The sequence below is a fragment of the Manacus candei genome, unplaced genomic scaffold (assembly GCF_025592945.1).
Source record: "Manacus candei isolate 608988 ecotype Guabito, Panama unplaced genomic scaffold, ASM2559294v1 h1tg000242l, whole genome shotgun sequence".
Classification (NCBI taxonomy): domain Eukaryota; kingdom Metazoa; phylum Chordata; class Aves; order Passeriformes; family Pipridae; genus Manacus; species Manacus candei.
The window spans coordinates 89,357-106,096 of NW_026138290.1; the positions used below are offsets into that span (position 1 = coordinate 89,357).

General features: G+C 45.7%; 1 protein-coding gene across 8 annotated transcripts in view; it reads left to right on the plus strand.

Moving 5' to 3' along the window:
* The first annotated feature begins 11,602 nt into the window (after nucleotides 1-11,602).
* LOC127464610 (uncharacterized) overlaps nucleotides 11,603-16,740 on the plus strand; it is a 55,936-nt gene continuing 50,798 nt past the window's right edge. The window contains exons 1-6 of one of the 8 annotated variants that reach the window (XM_051775023.1): nucleotides 11,618-12,149; nucleotides 12,663-12,701; nucleotides 12,791-13,319; nucleotides 13,424-13,525; nucleotides 15,285-15,385; nucleotides 16,338-16,374. In XM_051775023.1, coding sequence (XP_051630983.1) covers nucleotides 13,493-13,525; nucleotides 15,285-15,385; nucleotides 16,338-16,374 — 171 coding nt within the window. In that variant the 5' untranslated portion in view covers nucleotides 11,618-12,149; nucleotides 12,663-12,701; nucleotides 12,791-13,319; nucleotides 13,424-13,492. The other 7 variants (XM_051775018.1, XM_051775016.1, XM_051775024.1 and 4 more) reach the window with 7 other exon arrangements.

Here is a 16,740-nt window from a genome sequence, read left to right on the forward strand (position 1 = left end):
GGTGAGTTTCTGACCATTTTTGGGGAGATTTGGGTGAGTTTCTGGCCATGTTTTTGGGGAGATTTGGGTGAGTTTCTGGCCATGTTTTTGGGGAGATTTGGGTGAGTTTCTGTCCATGTTTTTGGGGAGATTTGGGTGAGTTTCTGGCCATGTTTTTGGGGAGATTTGGGTGAGTTTCTGACCATTTTTTTGGGGAGGTTTTGGTGAGTTTCTGGCCATGTTTTTGGGGAGATTTGGGTGAGTTTCTGACCATTTTTGGGGGGGAGATTTGGGTGAGTTTCTGGCCATTTTTTGGGGGAGATTTGGGTGAGTTTCTGACCATTTTTGGGGGGAGATTTGGGTGAGATTCTGACCATTTTTTTGGGGAGGTTTTGGTGAGTTTCTGGCCATGTTTTTGGGGAGATTTGGGTGAGTTTCTGGCCATGTTTTTGGGGAGATTTGGGTGAGTTTCTGGCCATTTTTTTGGGGAGATTTGGGTGAGTTTCTGGCCATGTTTTTGGGGAGATTTGGGTGAGTTTCTGGTCATTTTTGGGGGGAGATTTGGGTGAGTTTCTGGCCATTTTTTGGGGAGATTTGGGTGAGTTTCTGGCCAGTTTTTGGGGAGATTTGGGTGAGTTTCTGACCATTTTTTTGGGGAGATTTTTGTGAGTTTCTGACCATGTTTTTGGGGAGATTTGGGTGAGTTTCTGGCCATGTTTTTGGGGAGATTTGGGTGAGTTTCTGGCCATGTTTTTGGGGAGATTTGGGTGAGTTTCTGGCCATGTTTTTGGGGAGCTTTGGGTGAGTTTCTGGCCATGTTTTTGGGGAGATTTGGGTGAGTTTCTGGCCATGTTTTTGGGGAGATTTGGGTGAGTTTCTGGCCATGTTTTTGGGGAGATTTGGGTGAGTTTCTGGCCATTTTTTGGGGAGATTTGGGTGAGTTTCTGGCCAGTTTTTGGGGAGATTTGGGTGAGTTTCTGACCATGTTTTTGGGGAGATTTGGGTGAGTTTCTGGCCATGTTTTTGGGGAGCTTTGGGTGAGTTTCTGGCCATGTTTTTGGGGAGATTTTGGTGAGTTTCTGACCATTTTTGGGGGGAGATTTGGGTGAGTTTCTGACCATTTTTTTGGAGATTTGGGTGAGTTTCTGGCTATTTTTTTGGGGAGATTTTGGTGAGTTTCTGGCCATGTTTTTGGGGAGTTTTTTGTGAGTTTCTCTCCATGTTTTTGGGGAGATTTTGGTGAGTTTCTGACCATGTTTTTGGGGAGATTTGGGTGAGTTTCTGGCCATTTTTGGGGGGAGATTTGGGTGAGTTTCTGTCCATGTTTTTGGGGAGATTTGGGTGAGTTTCTGTCCATGTTTTTGGGGAGATTTTCGTGAGTTTCTGACCATTTTTGGGGGGAGATTTGGGTGAGTTTCTGGCCATGTTTTTGGGGGGAGATTTGGGTGAGTTTCTGACCATGTTTTGGGGAGATTTGGGTGAGTTTCTGACCATGTTTTTGGGGAGATTTGGGTGAGTTTCTGGCCATTTTTGGGGGGAGATTTGGGTGAATTTCTGACCATTTTTTTGGGGAGATTTGGGTGAGTTTCTGACCATTTTTGGGGGGAGATTTGGGTGAGTTTCTGGCTATTTTTTTGGGGAGATTTGGGTGAGTTTCTGACCATTTTTTTCAGGAGATTTTGGTGAGCTTCTGACCAATTTTTTGGGGAGATTTCGGTGAGTTTCTGGCAATTTTTTTGGGGAGATTTGGGTGAGTTTCTATCCATGTTTTTGGGGAGATTTGGATGCGTTTCTGACCATGTTTTTGGGGAGATTTGGGTGAGTTTCTGTCCATTTTTTTGGGGAGATTTGGGTGAGTTTCTGGCTATTTTTTTGGGGAAATTTGGGTGAGATTCTGGCCATGTTTTTGGGGAGATTTGGTTGAGTTTCTGGCCATGTTTTTGGGGAGATTTGGGTGAGTTTCTGTCCATGTTTTTGGGGAGATTTGGGTGAGTTTCTGGCCATTTTTTGGGGAGATTTGGGTGAGTTTCTGGCCATGTTTTTGGGGAGATTTGGGTTAGTTTCTGGCCATTTTTTGGGGAGATTTTGGAGAGTTTCTGGCCATGTTTTTGGGGAGATTTTGGTGAGTTTCTGACCATGTTTTTGGGGAGATTTGGGTGAGTTTCTGGCCATATTTGGGGGGAGATTTGGGTGAGTTTCTGACCTTTTTTTGGGAGATTTGGGTGAGTTTCTGGCTATATTTTGGGGGGAGATTTGGGTGAGTTTCTGACCATTTTTGGAGAGATTTGGGTGAGTTTCTGGCTATTTTTTTTGGGGAGATTTGGGTGAGTTTCTGACCATTTTTTTGGGGAGCTTTGGGTGAGTTTCTCACCATTTTTTTCAGGAGATTTTGGTGAGTTTCTGACCATGTTATTGGGGAGATTTGGGTGAGTTTCTGTCCATGTTTTTGGGGAGATTTGGGTTAGTTTCTGGCTATTTTTTTGGGGAGATTTGGATGAGTTTCTGACCATTTTTGGGGGGAGATTTGGGTGAGTTTCTGTCCATGTTTTTGGGGAGATTTTGGTGAGTTTCTGACCTTTTTTTTGGGGAGATTTGGGTGAGTTTCTGGCTATTTTTTTGGGGAGATTTGGATGAGTTTCTGACCATTTTTTTGGGGAGATTTGGGTGAGTTTCTGGCTATTTTTTTGGGGAGATTTGGGTGAGTTTCTCACCATTTTTTTGGGGAGCTTTGGGTGAGTTTCTCACCATTTTTTTCAGGAGATTTGGGTGAGTTTCTGACCATGTTTTTGGGGAGATTTGGGTGAGTTTCTGTCCATGTTTTTGGGGGAGATTTGGGTGAGTTTCTGGCTATTTTTTTGAGGAGATTTGGATGAGTTTCTGACCATTTTTTGGGGGAGATTTCGGTGAGTTTCTGGCAATTTTTTGGGGGAGATTTGGGTGAATTTCTGGCTATTTTTTGGGGGAGATTTGGGTGAGTTTCTCACCATTTTTTTCAGGAGATTATGGTGAGTTTCTGACCATGTTTTTGGGGAGATTTTGGTGAGTTTCTGTCCATGTTTTTGGCGAGATTTGGGTGAGTTTCTGACCATGTTTTTGGGGAGATTTGGGTGAGTTTCTGACCATGTTTTTGGAGAGATTTGGGTGACTTTCTGGCCATTTTTGGGGGGAGATTTGGGTGAGTTTCTGGCTATTTTTTTGGGGAGATTTTGGTGAGTTTCTGTCCATGTTTTTGGGGAGATTTGGGTGACTTTCTGGCCATGTTTTTGGGGAGATTTGGGTGAGTTTCTGGCCATGTTTTTGGGGAGATTTGGGTGAGTTTCTGGCCATGTTTTTGGAGAGATTTGGGTGAGTTTCTGGTTATTTTTTGGGGAGATTTGGGTGAGTTTCTGTCCATGTTTTTGGGGAGATTTGGGTGAGTTTCTGGCCATTTTTGGGGGGAGATTTGGGTGAGTTTCTGGCCATGTTTTTGGGGAGATTTGGGTGAGTTTCTGTCCATGTTTTTGGGGAGATTTGGATGAGTTTCTGACCATTTTTGGGGGGAGATTTGGGTGAGATTCTGGCCATTTTTTTGAGGAGATTTGGGTGAGATTCTGGCCATTTTTTCGGGAGATTTGGGTGAGTTTCTGGCCATGTTTTTGGGGAGATTTTGGTGAGTTTCTGTCCAGGTTTTTGGGGAGATTTGGGTGAGTTTCTGACCATGTTTTTGGGGTGATTTGGGTGAGTTTCTGGCCATATTTGGGGGGAGATTTGGGTGAGTTTCTGGCCATGTTTTTGGGGAGATTTGGGGGAGTTTCTGACCTTTTTTTGGGGAGATTTTGGTGAGTTTCAGATCATGTTTTTGGGGAGATTTGGGTGAGTTTCTGGCCATTTTTGGGGGGAGATTTGGGTGAGTTTCTGGCCATGTTTTTGGGGAGATTTGGGTGAGTTTCTGACCATTTTTGGGGGGAGATTTGGGTTAGTTTCTGGCCATTTTTTGGGGAGATTTTGGAGAGTTTCTGGCCATGTTTTTGGGGAGATTTGGGTGAGTTTCTGTCCAGGTTTTTGGGGAGATTTTGGTGAGTTTCTGACCATGTTTTTGGGGAGATTTGGGTGAGTTTCTGGCCATATTTGGGGGGAGATTTGGGTGAGTTTCTGACCTTTTTTTGGGGAGATTTGGGTGAGTTTCTGGCTATATTTTGGGGGGAGATTTGGGTGAGTTTCTGACCATTTTTGGGGGGAGATTTGGGTGAGTTTCTGACCTTTTTTTGGAGATTTGGGTGAGTTTCTGGCTATTTTTTTGGGGAGATTTGGATGAGTTTCTGACCATGTTTTTGGGGAGCTTTGGGTGAGTTTCTCACCATTTTTTTCAGGAGATTTTGGTGAGTTTCTGACCATGTTATTGGGGAGATTTGGGTGAGTTTCTGTCCATGTTTTTGGGGAGATTTGGGTGAGTTTCTGGCAATTTTTTTGGGGAGATTTTGGTGAGTTTCTGGCTATTTTTTGGGGAGATTTGGGTGAGTTTCTGGCTATATTTTTGGGGAGATTTGGGTGAGTTTCTGGCTACATTTTTGGGGAGATTTGGGTGAGTTTCTGGCCATGTTTTTGGGGAAATTTGGATGAGTTTCTGACTATTATTTTGGGGAGATTTGGGTGAGTTTCTGGCTATTTTTTTGGGAGATTTGGGTGAGTTTCTGTCCATGTTTTTGGGGAGATTTGGGTGAGTTTCTGACCATTTTTGGGGGGAGATTTGGGTGAGTTTCTGGCCATGTTTTTGGGGCGCTTTGGGTGAGTTTCTGACCATTTTTGGGGGGAGATTTGGGTGAGTTTCTGACCATTTTTTTGGGGAGCTTTGGGTGAGTTTCTGGCCATTTTTTTGGATAGATTTGGGTGAGTTTCTGGCCATTTTTTGGGGAGATTTGGGTGAGTTTCTGGCAATTTTTTGGGGAGATTTGGGTGAGTTTCTGACCTTTTTTTGGGGGAGATTTGGGTGAGTTTCTGGCCATGTTTTTGGGGAGATTTGGGTGAGTTTCTGGCCATTTTTGGGGGGAGATTTGGGTGAGTTTCTGGCTATTTTTTTGGGGAGATTTTGGTGAGTTTCTGGCCATGTTTTTGGGGAGATTTGGGTGAGTTTCTGACCATTTTTGGGGGGAGATTTGGGTGAGTTTCTGACCATTTTTTTGGGGAGATTTGGGTGACTTTCTGGCTATATTTTTGGGGAGATTTGGGTGAGTTTCTGGCTATTTTTTTAGGGAGATTTGGGTGAGTTTCTGGCTATATTTTTGGGGGGAGATTTTGGTGAGTTTCTGTCCATGTTTTTGGGGAGATTTTGGTGAGATTCTGACTATGTTTTTGGGGAGATTTGCGTGAGGTTCTGGCCATGTTTTTGGAGAGATTTGGGTGAGTTTCTGGCCATGTTTTTGGGGAGATTTGGGTGAGTTTCTGGGGAGATTTGGGAGAATTTCTGGCCAATTTTGGGGCGAGATTTGGGTGAGTTTCTGACCATTTTTGGGGGGAGTTTTGGGTGAGTTTCTGGCTGTTTTTGGGGGAGATTTGGGTGAGTTTCTGGCCATGTTTTTGGGGAGATTTGGGTGAGTTTCTGACCATTTTTGGGGGGAGATTTGGGTGAGTTTCTGACCATGTTTTTGGAGAGATTTGGGTGAGTTTCTGGCCATATTTTTGGGGAGATTTGGGTGAGTTTCTGACTATGTTTTTTGGGAGATTTTGGTGATTTTCTGACCATGTTTTTGGGGAGATTTGGGTGAGTTTCTGGCCATTTTTTGGGGGAGATTTGGGTGAGTTTCTGTCCATGTTTTTGGGGAGATTTGGGTGAGTTTCTGACCATTTTTTTGGGGAGATTTGGGTGAGTTTCAGACCATGTTTTTGGGGAGATTTGGGTGAGTTTCTGACCATTTTTTTGGGGAGATTTGGGTGAGTTTCTGACCATTTTTTTGGGGAGATTTGGGTGAGTTTCTTGCCATGTTTTCTGGGAGATTTGGGAGAGTTTCTGGCTGTTTTTGGGGGAGATTTGGGTGAGTTTCTGACCATTTTTTGGGGAGAGATTTGGGTGAGTTTCTGGCCATTTTTTTGGGGAGATTTGGGTGAGTTTCTGACCATTTTTGGGGGGAGATTTGGGTGATTTTCTGACCATGTTTTTGGGGAGATTTGGGTGAGTTTCTGACCATTTTTGGGGAGAATTTGGTGAGTTTCTGACCATGTTTTTGGGGAGATTTGGGTGAGTTTCTGACCATTTTTTTGGGGAGATTTGGGTGAGTTTCTGACCATTTTTTTGGGGAGATTTGGGTGAGTTTCTGGCCATGTTTTTGGGGAGATTTGGGTGAGTTTCTGGCCATGTTTTGGGGGAGATTTGGGTGAGTTTCTTGCCAATTTTTTAGGGGAGATTTGGGAGAGTTTCTGGCCATTTTTTGGGGGGAGATTTGGGTGAGTTTCTGGCTATATTTTTGGGGAGATTTGGGTGATATTCTGGCCAGTTTTGGGGGGAGATTTAGGTTAGTTTCTTGCCATTTTTGTGGGGAGATTTGGGTGAGTTTCTGACCATTTTTTTGGGGAGATTTGGGTGAGTTTCTGACCATTTTTGGGGGTGATTTGGGTGAGTTTCTGACCATTTTTTTGGGGAGATTTGGGTGAGTTTCTGACCATTTTTTTGGGGATTTGGGTGAGTTTCTGTCCATGTTTTTGGGGAGATTTTGGTGAGTTTCTGGCCATGTTTTTGGGGAGATTTGGGTGAGTTTCTGGCCATGTTTTTGGGGAGATTTGGGTGAGTTTCTGGCCATTTTTTGGGGAGATTTGGTTGAGTTTCGGGCCATTTTTTGGGGAGATTTGGGTGAGTTTCTGACCACTTTTGGAGATTTGGGTGAGTTTCTGGCTATTTTTTTGGGGAGATTTGGGTGAGTTTCTGGCCATGTTTTTGGGGAGTTTTTTGTGAGTTTCTCTCCATGTTTTTGGGGAGATTTGGGTGAGTTTCTGACCATTTTTTTGGGGAGATTTTGGTGAGTTTCTGGCCATTTTTGGGGGGAGATTTGGGTGAGTTTCTGACCATGTTTTTGGGGAGATTTGGGTGAGTTTCTGACCATTTTTGGGGGGAGATTTGGGTGAGTTTCTGACCATGTTTTTGGGGAGATTTGGGTGAGTTTCTGGCCATGTTTTTGGGGAGATTTGGGTGAGTTTCTGGCCATTTTTTGGGGAGATTTGGGTGAGTTTCTGATCATTTTTTGGGGAGATTTGGGTGAGTTTCTGGCAATGTTTTTGGGGAGATTTGGGTGAGTTTCTGGCCATTTTTGGGGGGAGATTTTGGTGAGTTTCTGGCCATGTTTTTGGGGAGATTTTGGTGAGATTCTGACTATGTTTTTGGGGAGATTTGGGAGAGTTTCTGGCCATGTTTTTGGGGAGATTTGGGTGAGTTTCTGACCATTTTTGGGGGTGATTTGGGTGAGTTTCTGGCCATTTTTTTGGGGAGATTTGGGTGAGATTCGGGCCATTTTTTCGGGAGATTTGGGTGAGTTTCTGTCCATGTTTTTGGGGAGATTTTGGTGAGTTTCTGTCCAGGTTTTTGGGGAGATTTGGGTGAGATTCTGACCATGTTTTTGGGGAGTTTTGGGTGAGTTTCTGGCCATATTTGGGGGGTGATTTGGGTGAGTTTCTGGCCATGTTTTTCGGGAGATTTGGGTGAGTTTCTGACCTTTTTTTGGGGGAGATTTGGGTGAGTTTCTGGCCATGATTTTGGGGAGATTTTGGTGAGTTTCAGACCATGTTTCTGGGGAGATTTGGGTGAGTTTCTGGCCATTTTTGGGGGGAGATTTGGGTGAGTTTCTGGCCATGTTTTTGGGGAGATTTGGGTGAGTTTCTGGCTATTTTTTTGGGGAGATTTTGGTGAGTTTCTGTCCATTTTTTTGGGGAGATTTTGGTGAGATTCTGATTATGTTTTTGGGGAGATTTGGGTGAGTTTCTGGCCATTTTTTGGGGGAGATTTGGGTGAGTTTCTGGCCATGTTTTTGGGGAGATTTTGGTGAGTTTCTGTCCAGGTTTTTGGGGAGATTTTGGTGAGTTTCTGACCATGTTTTTGGGGAGATTTGGGTGAGTTACTGACCTTTTTTTGGGGGAGATTTGGGTGAGTTTCTGGCTATATTTTTGGGGGAGATTTGGGTGAGTTTCTGACCATTTTTGGGGGGAGATTTGGGTGAGTTTCTGACCATTTTTTTGTAGATTTGGGTGAGTTACTTGCTATTTTTTGGGGGAGATTTGGGTGAGTTTCTGTCCATGTTTTTGGGGAGATTTTGGTGAGTTTCTGACCATGTTTTTGGGGAGATTTGGGTGAGTTTCTGACCATTTTTGGGGGGAGATTTGGGTGAGTTTCTGGCCATGTTTTTGGGGAGATTTAGATTAGTCTCTGACCATTTTTTTGGGGAGATTTGGGTGAGTTTCTGACTATTTTTTTGGGGAGATTTGGGTGAGTTTCTGGCCATGTTTTTGGGGAGATTTGGGTGAGTTTCTGACCATTTTTGGGGGGAGATTTGGGTGAGTTTCTGGCTATTTTTTTGGGGAGATTTGGGTGAGTTTCTGGCTATTTTTTTAGGGAGATTTGGGTGAGTTTCTGGCTATATTTTTGGGGGAGATTTTGGTGAGTTTCTGTCCATGTTTTTGGGGAGATTTGGGTGTGGTTCTGGCCATGTTTTTGGAGAGATTTGGGTGAGTTTCTGGGGAGATTTGGGAGAATTTCTGGCCAATTTTGGGGCGAGATTTGGGTGAGTTTCTGACCATTTTTGGGGGGAGTTTTGGGTGAGTTTCTGGCTGTTTTTGGGGGAGATTTGGGTGAGTTTCTGGCCATGTTTTTGGGGAGATTTGGGTGAGTTTCTGACCATTTTTGGGGGGAGATTTGGGTGAGTTTCTGACCATGTTTTTGGGGAGATTTGGGTGAGTTTCTGGCCATATTTTTGGGGAGATTTGGGTGAGTTTCTGTCCAGGTTTTTGGGGAGATTTGGGTGATTTTCTGACCATGTTTTTGGGGAGATTTGGGTGAGTTTCTGGCCATTTTTTTGGGGAGATTTGGGTGAGTTTCTGTCCATGTTTTTGGGGAGATTTGGGTGAGTTTCTGACCATTTTTTTGGGGAGATTTGGGTGAGTTTATGGCCATTTTTTTGGGGAGATTTGGGTGAGTTTCTGACCATTTTTTTGGGGAGATTTGGGTGAGTTTCTGGCCATGTTTTTGGGGAGATTTGGGTGAGTTTCTGACCATTTTTTTGGGGAGATTTGGGTGAGTTTCTTGCCATGTTTTCTGGGAGATTTGGGAGAGTTTCTGGCTGTTTTTGGGGGAGATTTGGGTGAGTTTCTGACCATTTTTTGGGGAGAGATTTGGGTGAGTTTCTGGCCATTTTTTTGGGGAGATTTGGGTGAGTTTCTGGCTATATTTTTGGGGAGATTTGGGTGAGTTTCTGACCATTTTTGGGGGGAGATTTGGGTGAGTTTCTGACCATGTTTTTGGGGAGATTTGGGTGATTTTCTGACCATGTTTTTGGGGAGATTTGGGTGAGTTTCTTGCCAATTTTTTAGGGGAGATTTGGGAGAGTTTCTGGCCATTTTTTGGGGGAGATTTGGGTGAGTTTCTGACTATATTTTTGGGGAGATTTGGGTGATATTCTGGCCAGTTTTGGGGGGAGATTTAGGTTAGTTTCTTGCCATTTTTGTGGGGAGATTTGGGTGAGTTTCTGACCATTTTTTTGGGGAGATTTGGGTGAGTTTCTGGCCATTTTTAGGGGGAGATTTGGGTGAGTTTCTGACCATTTTTTTGGGGAGATTTGGGTGAGTTTCTGGCCATTTTTTTGGGGAGATTTGGGTGAGTTTCTGGCCATTTTTGGGGGGAGATTTGGGTGAGTTTCTGGCCATGTTTTTGGGGAGATTTGGGAGAGTTTCTGGCCATTTTTGGCTGATTTTGTATCATTTTTGGGTCAGTTTTGGGGGGGGTTTTTTGCATTTTTAGGTCAGGTTTTGGGCCAATTTGGAGTTAGTTTTTGAGGTGATTTGGGCCAGTTTTGTGTCAGTTCTGGATCAATTTTTGGAGTGAATTGGATCAGTTTCTGGTCAGTTTTTGGGGAGATTTGGGTGAGTTCTGGGTCATTTTTGGTGAGATTTGAATCAGTTTCTGGTAGTTTTTGGGGAGGCTTGGGTGAGTTCTGGGTCTCTCCTGATTGTAATTTTTTCAGGTTCGTCTCCTGTTTTTAATTTTATTAGTCCCCTCTCCTGATTTTAATTTTTTAGGCTCCCCTCCTGATTGTAATTTTTTTAGGCTCCTCTCCTGATTTTAATTTTTTAAGGCTCCTCTCCTGGTTTTTATTGTATTAGTCCCCTGTCCTGATTTTAATTTTTTCAGGCTCCTCTCCTGATTTTAATTTTTTCAGGCTCCTCTTCTGATTGTAATTTTATCAGGCTCCTATCCTGATTTTAATTTTTTTAAGGCTCTTGTCCTGATTTTAATTTTTTTAAGGCTCTTGTCCTGATTTTAATTTTTTGAAGGCTCTTGTCCTGATTTTAATTTTTTGAAGGCTCTTGTTCTGATTTTAATTTTTTGAAGGCTCTTGTCCTGATTGTAATTTTTTGAAGGCTCTTCTCCTGATTTTAATTCTCTTGGTCTCTTGTCCTGATTTTAATTTTTTTAAGGCTCTTCTCCTAAATTTAATTTTTTAAATGCTCTTGTCCTGATTTTAATATTTTGAAGGCTCTTGTCCTGATTTGAATTCTCTTGGGCTCTTCTCCTGATCTAATTTTTTAAAGGCTCTTGTCCTGATTTTAATTCTCTTAGGTTCTTCTCCTGATTTTAATTCTCTTGGGCTCTCCTCCTGATTTTTATATTTTTAGGCTCTTCTCCTGATTTTCATTTTTTTAGGCTCTTCCCCTGATTTTCATTTTTTTTTTAGGCTCTTCTCCTGATTTTAATTCTCTTAGGAGAAGAGCCTAGAGAATTAAAACCAGGAGAAGAGCCTAATTACACAAGTAAATTTTCAAACCACCAGCAATCACAAGCCAATTATCCGATTTCCCAAAAGAACTACACAAACAAATACGGTTATAAAACAAAAAAAAAAATGCCATAAGTAAAAAATCGCATAGCAACAGTGCCCCCTGGTGACAGAGAAAAAGAATTGCACATATATTTGAGATGAAATACTGCCACCTGCTGACGGAAAACAGGAACTGCATTGAAAAAATTTTGAACAGCGCATGCGCAGTCGTTGGCAAAACGCCGGCGATCACGTGGTAAGTAAGGGCAGGCAGGAGAGGGACCGGCGACGCATGCGCAGTGGCTCTCGTGCCGGTGCAGCGCTCCCTGCTCGAGTTAAGGGCCGGTTCCGGCGGCAGGGCGGGACTCGCGGTCTCCCGTCTGTCCCGGGGTGTGCGGGGGGGGAAAAACGTGAAGATTTCTTGGGGTGAAAGCGCAGAAATTAGCGAGGAGGGACGCTAATTTGGGTAAACTCGGTCACCAGAAGTAGTGAGCGACCGGAAGTCCTCCAAGGCCCCGGCCCGGAAGTCCGCCAAGCCCATAGTAAAGATGGCGCCGCCAGGACCGGAACGACCACACTAAAGATGGCGGCCCCGGCCCGGAAGTTCGCCAAGCCCACAGTAAAGATGGCGCCACCAGGACCGGAACGACCACACTAAAGATGGCGGCCCCGGCCCGGAAGTTCGCCAAGCCCACAGTAAAGATGGCGCCGCCAGGACCGGAACGACCACACTAAAGATGGCGGCCCCGGCCCGGAAGTTCGCCAAGCCCACAGTAAAGATGGCGCCGCCAGGACCGGAACGACCACACTAAAGATGGCGGCGAGAGGCTTCCGCCGCGACCCGGACCCCCACCCCGCGCCCGCAGCGCCGTCTCGCCGCGCTGCTTCCCGCTGCGGGGACAGGGCGGGGCGCTCGGCGGCGCCGGGCGCGGGCGGCAGGTTCGTGGGCGGCGGCAGGCACCGGCGCCGGCAGCCCCCGTCTCGGGGCCGCGGCGCGCGAGGACCGCATGGCGCGCACGTCGCGCCGCCCTCTCGCCCCGCTCCGCTCCCGCTCCCGCCCCTGCCCCCGCTTCTGCCCCGCTCGCTCCCGCCGTGCCCTGGAGATGCTATCGGGGCTGCGCCGCCGCCTTCCCCCCCCGGAAGCGACCCACGGCGGCAGATTCGACGGAGATCGACCCCGGGGTAAGCTGGGCGCGTCCAAAGGCGCCGCGGGTCTCGCCAAGGAGGGGGGGGGGGGGGGGGGAGGCGCGCGGCTGCAGTACCGCTCCCGGCCGTGTCCGCCAGGCGGCGACTGTGAGGCAGGGCCCGGCGCTCGGCGGCGCTCTTGCAAGCGACGCCCCTGGCAAAGCGGCGCTGCTTGGGCACTGCCGGCCTTCCCCCGGAGTGCCCGGGCTGGCCCAGCACCTGGCCGAACCTCTTAGGGAAGAGGCAAGGAACAACTGCGCTTCTTCTGCCCTTTCTTTAGCCCGGGACTGGAACACAGACAAAATCAAGGGGCTCTTGGACCTGGGCAGGCTCCGAGCAGTTTTCAGCCTTCCTTAGCAGGGCATTCTCACCCTCCGAAAAGCTGAAAGGCTTTAACAGCTGGACACGCGCCTGCAGCTGTGCAGATTAATGTAGTTTCTTTTAGGAAATGAAGGGGAAGTTTTCCTGTTGGGAGCCTAAATACCGAGTCTACTCTGCTTTTTCAATCAGGTGACGAAGCTTAGGGAAGAAAAGACCAAAGGCCTCGAGGTGAGTACATTCTACCGAGTTCTGCTTTTCTGGCATCGGTTTGGGAAAATCACGTGAAATTCTAAAAAGCTTCTCTCCGTGTTTTCTAGTTGTTTTTTCAGCCTTGCTCTAAGTTTCATGTAGAAAAGGGCATAGAATTATTAGAACAGACAAACTAGACTTCCTCGGGAGAGATGGAAGAAAAGTCTGCTGATTCCAGTTCTGCTTTTCTTGTCTTCCCTTCGACTGTCGTTTTCTCTCCCCTGCTGTTCAAATAGGCTGCAGTTAATTGCTCTGCTGAAGAGTTTGCTGTCCTAAGTGTCTGTCAAATTGATGCCTTCAACTCAAGACAGCACCTGCTCCTTAGTTACAAAAAGTTCCTCACAGGAAATGTTCAGGCGTGCCCATAAATCTCCTCGCTGTTTGTTTGGGAGAACAGGCTTTTCTCGTCTGTAACAGAACAGTCGTGTCATCTGCTCTGGAATGCTGGTGGCAATCTAGTCAGAAGAGGACCCCGTGCTTCACTAATTTTCCCTTTTTGTTGTTGGGGGTGACTTCTTCCCAGGCATGTTATTCTTGACCCCCCGGGGCAAACGGAGGTGTCAGCGTCAGGAGCCATCCTAACTGAGGCCCTGGGAGGTCAGTGCTTTTTGTGGGACTGGACGGTGAAGCTGTCTGTGGGAATGACCTGGCTATGGCTCAGGGTAGTCCTAATTAAGGTGTCTTTTACTCCGTGTTCCCAGGCTGCCTCTTTCCCTTCGGTCGCCGTGGGTGTGCCGGACGCCTCTGGCAGGACTAACCCTGTGGCTTTTATGTCCAGCGTGCTGTGCTGTGTGTGCCTGCAGGTAAGAAAAGCTGGGAGTGCAGTCCCTCTGCTTTGGTTGCTGTGTCTCTTTGGGAGTGATTTTGGAGGGGAATCCCAGAGCGATTTGGTTTGAAGGGGACCTTCAAAGGCCAGCCTGTCTTCCGTGGGCAGGGACACCTTCCACTGTCCCCGGTTGCTGCGAGTCCCGTCCAGCCTGGCCTGGAACACTTGCAGGGATCCAGGGGCAGCCTCGGGTTCCCTGTGCAGTGTGCTCTAATAGCTCTCCACTGGCATCGTGAAAAATGTTGTCAGCGTGTTTTGTTGGATGACGGTAAGCAGGACCTGGGTGAAAAGGACATTCTCTGAGGTGCTGGGAGAAGGAGGACTCGTGCGGGCACCTGCAGAGACAGCGGGAACGGGAGCGTGCTGCGGAGGAGGGAAATTCCAGGGGGTGGGTGCCGAGAAATTTGTCCTTCCCTCGCCCTGTGCTCTGCACTTAGCAGTGGGTCAAGTGCAGAAGTTTCCTGGGGACCCTGGGAAATGATGCCGGGTCTGCCAAGAAAAGTGGGGCCAAAGGAGCAGGACCTGGGTCTGCCAGCGTGGGAGAAACAAGGGACGGGTCATCCTCTGCCTCCAGGAGGGAGGGCAGCAGGAAAGGCCACGGACTAAAGCACTGAAGTGCCGTTCCCCAGGGAGCCCCTGCCCAGACCTGAACTTGCTTCTGCACTTGCTGTCCCTTTCCCAGCGGAGCCGAAGCGTCGGGTGCCGCTGCCGGGGGGATGGAGCTGCCAAGGACAAGCTGGGAGGGTGTTTGCGAGGGAAGGGGGTAGAAGGAGCTCTTGATGTGCTTTTTTTACTTCTTCATCCCACAGAATTGCCACGAGAGGAAATACTTCAGAGGGGCTTCCCTCCAGATAAGCCCTGAAGATGCCAGGAGGTTTCAGCCGGGAGGAAAGGAGCTGTGGAAGAAAAGCAGCCTAAAAACAGCCAGTGGGGATCATCAGGTTTTCCAGCCAAGAAGAACAAGGAGAGAGATGAGGGAATCGGGTTCCAATTCCTAATGCTTTGGTGGGTGCAGGAATGATTTCTGTGTGTTTTCCAGTCCCTTTGGATTCCTGAGATGATTTTAAAATGATGGCTTTAGCAATCAACTAAATCGCAGATGTTGTTTTTGAGAGGAAATGATGCCAAAGAAATGCAGAGTTTTGGGTCAGTTTTTGGGATGACTTGGGTCAGTTTTTGGGGTCAGTTTTGGGTCAGCTTTTGGGGTGATTTGGGTCGGTTTTGGGTCAATTTTGGGGAGCACTGGGTGTTACTGAGGGTTGTTGGGGAGCACTGGGAGAGAAAATGGAAAATAAAGAGAATAAAAAATAAACGAAATAAAAAAGGATATATAAAAAACAAAAGAAATCTCAAAAACAAATAAATGAACAAAAAACCCCTTTATATTTGCTTGTACAAGAAGAAGATTGTTCTTCCACTCAACCAGGTTTTGAGAGGACAAATTAATTGTTTCTCTGACAACACTATCCATTGGAGGCTGTTAATGATCCCATAGTCTGTGCTAAAGGTTTTAGCTGATTGTGTTTGTCATCAGCTTTTACTAAAGAAAAAGCAAGCCTTCTCAGCTGCGTGGATATTACAGGAACGAAATGATTCCATTCATGTAGATAATGATAAGAGCCAAAACAAAAATATTGTAAGTGTCCTGTGTGGAACAACATACAGAATTTCAAAAGGGATTGTAGTGGTCCCATATACAGAACTAACATACTTCCTGTTCCTTATTTGCTGATCAGGTCATATTTATCTGCCTGTCAGGACTGTTGGAGCACTGGATGGAGAGCAGGTCATATGAAGAGGATTACGGAGTAAAAGGCAGCTTGTACTTAAGTGCAGGGTAAGTATAAATATTTATATATATTGGCACAGTGCTTGGCCTTAATGCTTAAAATCCTTTGGAGAGCTGTCTGCATATTTACTGTATTAATGATCAATGCAAGGCTGTGTTGGGAAAGGTCTTCCATTTGGAAGTCAGTAGTTGAGACTGTCTTGCCTATGAAAAAGAGGGAGAATTTTCATTAGAGGATGTAGGATTCTGGCTGGTAATAGTCTTAATTCAAGGTATTTTTAGAGAATTGATTTAATACAAGCAGAACAAATGGCCAGAAGTGTAATGAGAGACAAGTTGAAATTAGAAAGTAGATGTGCATTTTGAATGTATTGTCATAGCAACTGATTAAATTCTCCCTCTCTTGCTGTTCTGGGGACCTTTTAAATGTGCTTTGGCTAAATAAAAAGTATTAGACTATTTCAGAGCCAAAAGGTCAGTTCTTGTTGTCTCTTTTGCACTTTAATTCTAGTACACTGATACTTGCTAACCACTTAAAACCCTAGATGCAGAATGAGAACTTGGGTTATTAACAATAAACAAGTAAACAGCAGAAAGACTTGACCTTTCTTTTGAATTACCCTACAGTGATAAAAAATACCAAACAAACCTCCTTCCCCAAAGAAACACCCCCCAAAATACCTCAACAACTCACCAAACAGAAAATCACCGACAACCAAAAAGCAGAAGTAACAAACATGAACAGCAAGTGGAGGAAGAGTTTGAAAGCGGGCTGGACAGAAGCAGAAGTGTTACTGCCCACTCTTAGGCCACTGTGCTGATTAAATGGCTGTTGTTAGGTTTAGATTAATAGTTTGTTGTTGTTGGGTTTTTCGGTGGTGTTGATTTTTTTGTTGTCGTTGTGGGGGATTGTTTGTTTGTTTGTTTTTATTTTGGTTTTTTTTCTGTATTAAAAATCTGGCTCAGTTACTCTCTAGTTCTGGTGTGTTTTCTTTTCCAGGTGGTTGGTGTTTCTGCAGTGTTTGGCACAGGACTGGGTGAGTTTTTTACCCAGCTTTCTAAAGCTGTAGATGAATAGGAGAGGTAAGGGGATAACTTCTGGTCTGCGACCCAGTGACCACTTCCTGAAGGTCCTGATTCATGAGTCTGCTCCTTTGATTTGGAGGAGTGTACAGTTGCCATAGCCAAGGTAGCTTAGGGTGTCCAGTATCAGCATAAAAAGCAGCAGTAAAAAGGAACAATTCAGAGATGAATTTTTGTGCTGTTCCGTGAAAAAGTAAAAGCTATCTGTGCCAGCAAGTCTGTGAAGTAATTTTTTTCTTGTAATTCCATACCAAGTTTTGAATTGTTGCTGTTTTAATGAAGTATGTTCATTGATTTTGCATCCATTGGTTTCAGAATCC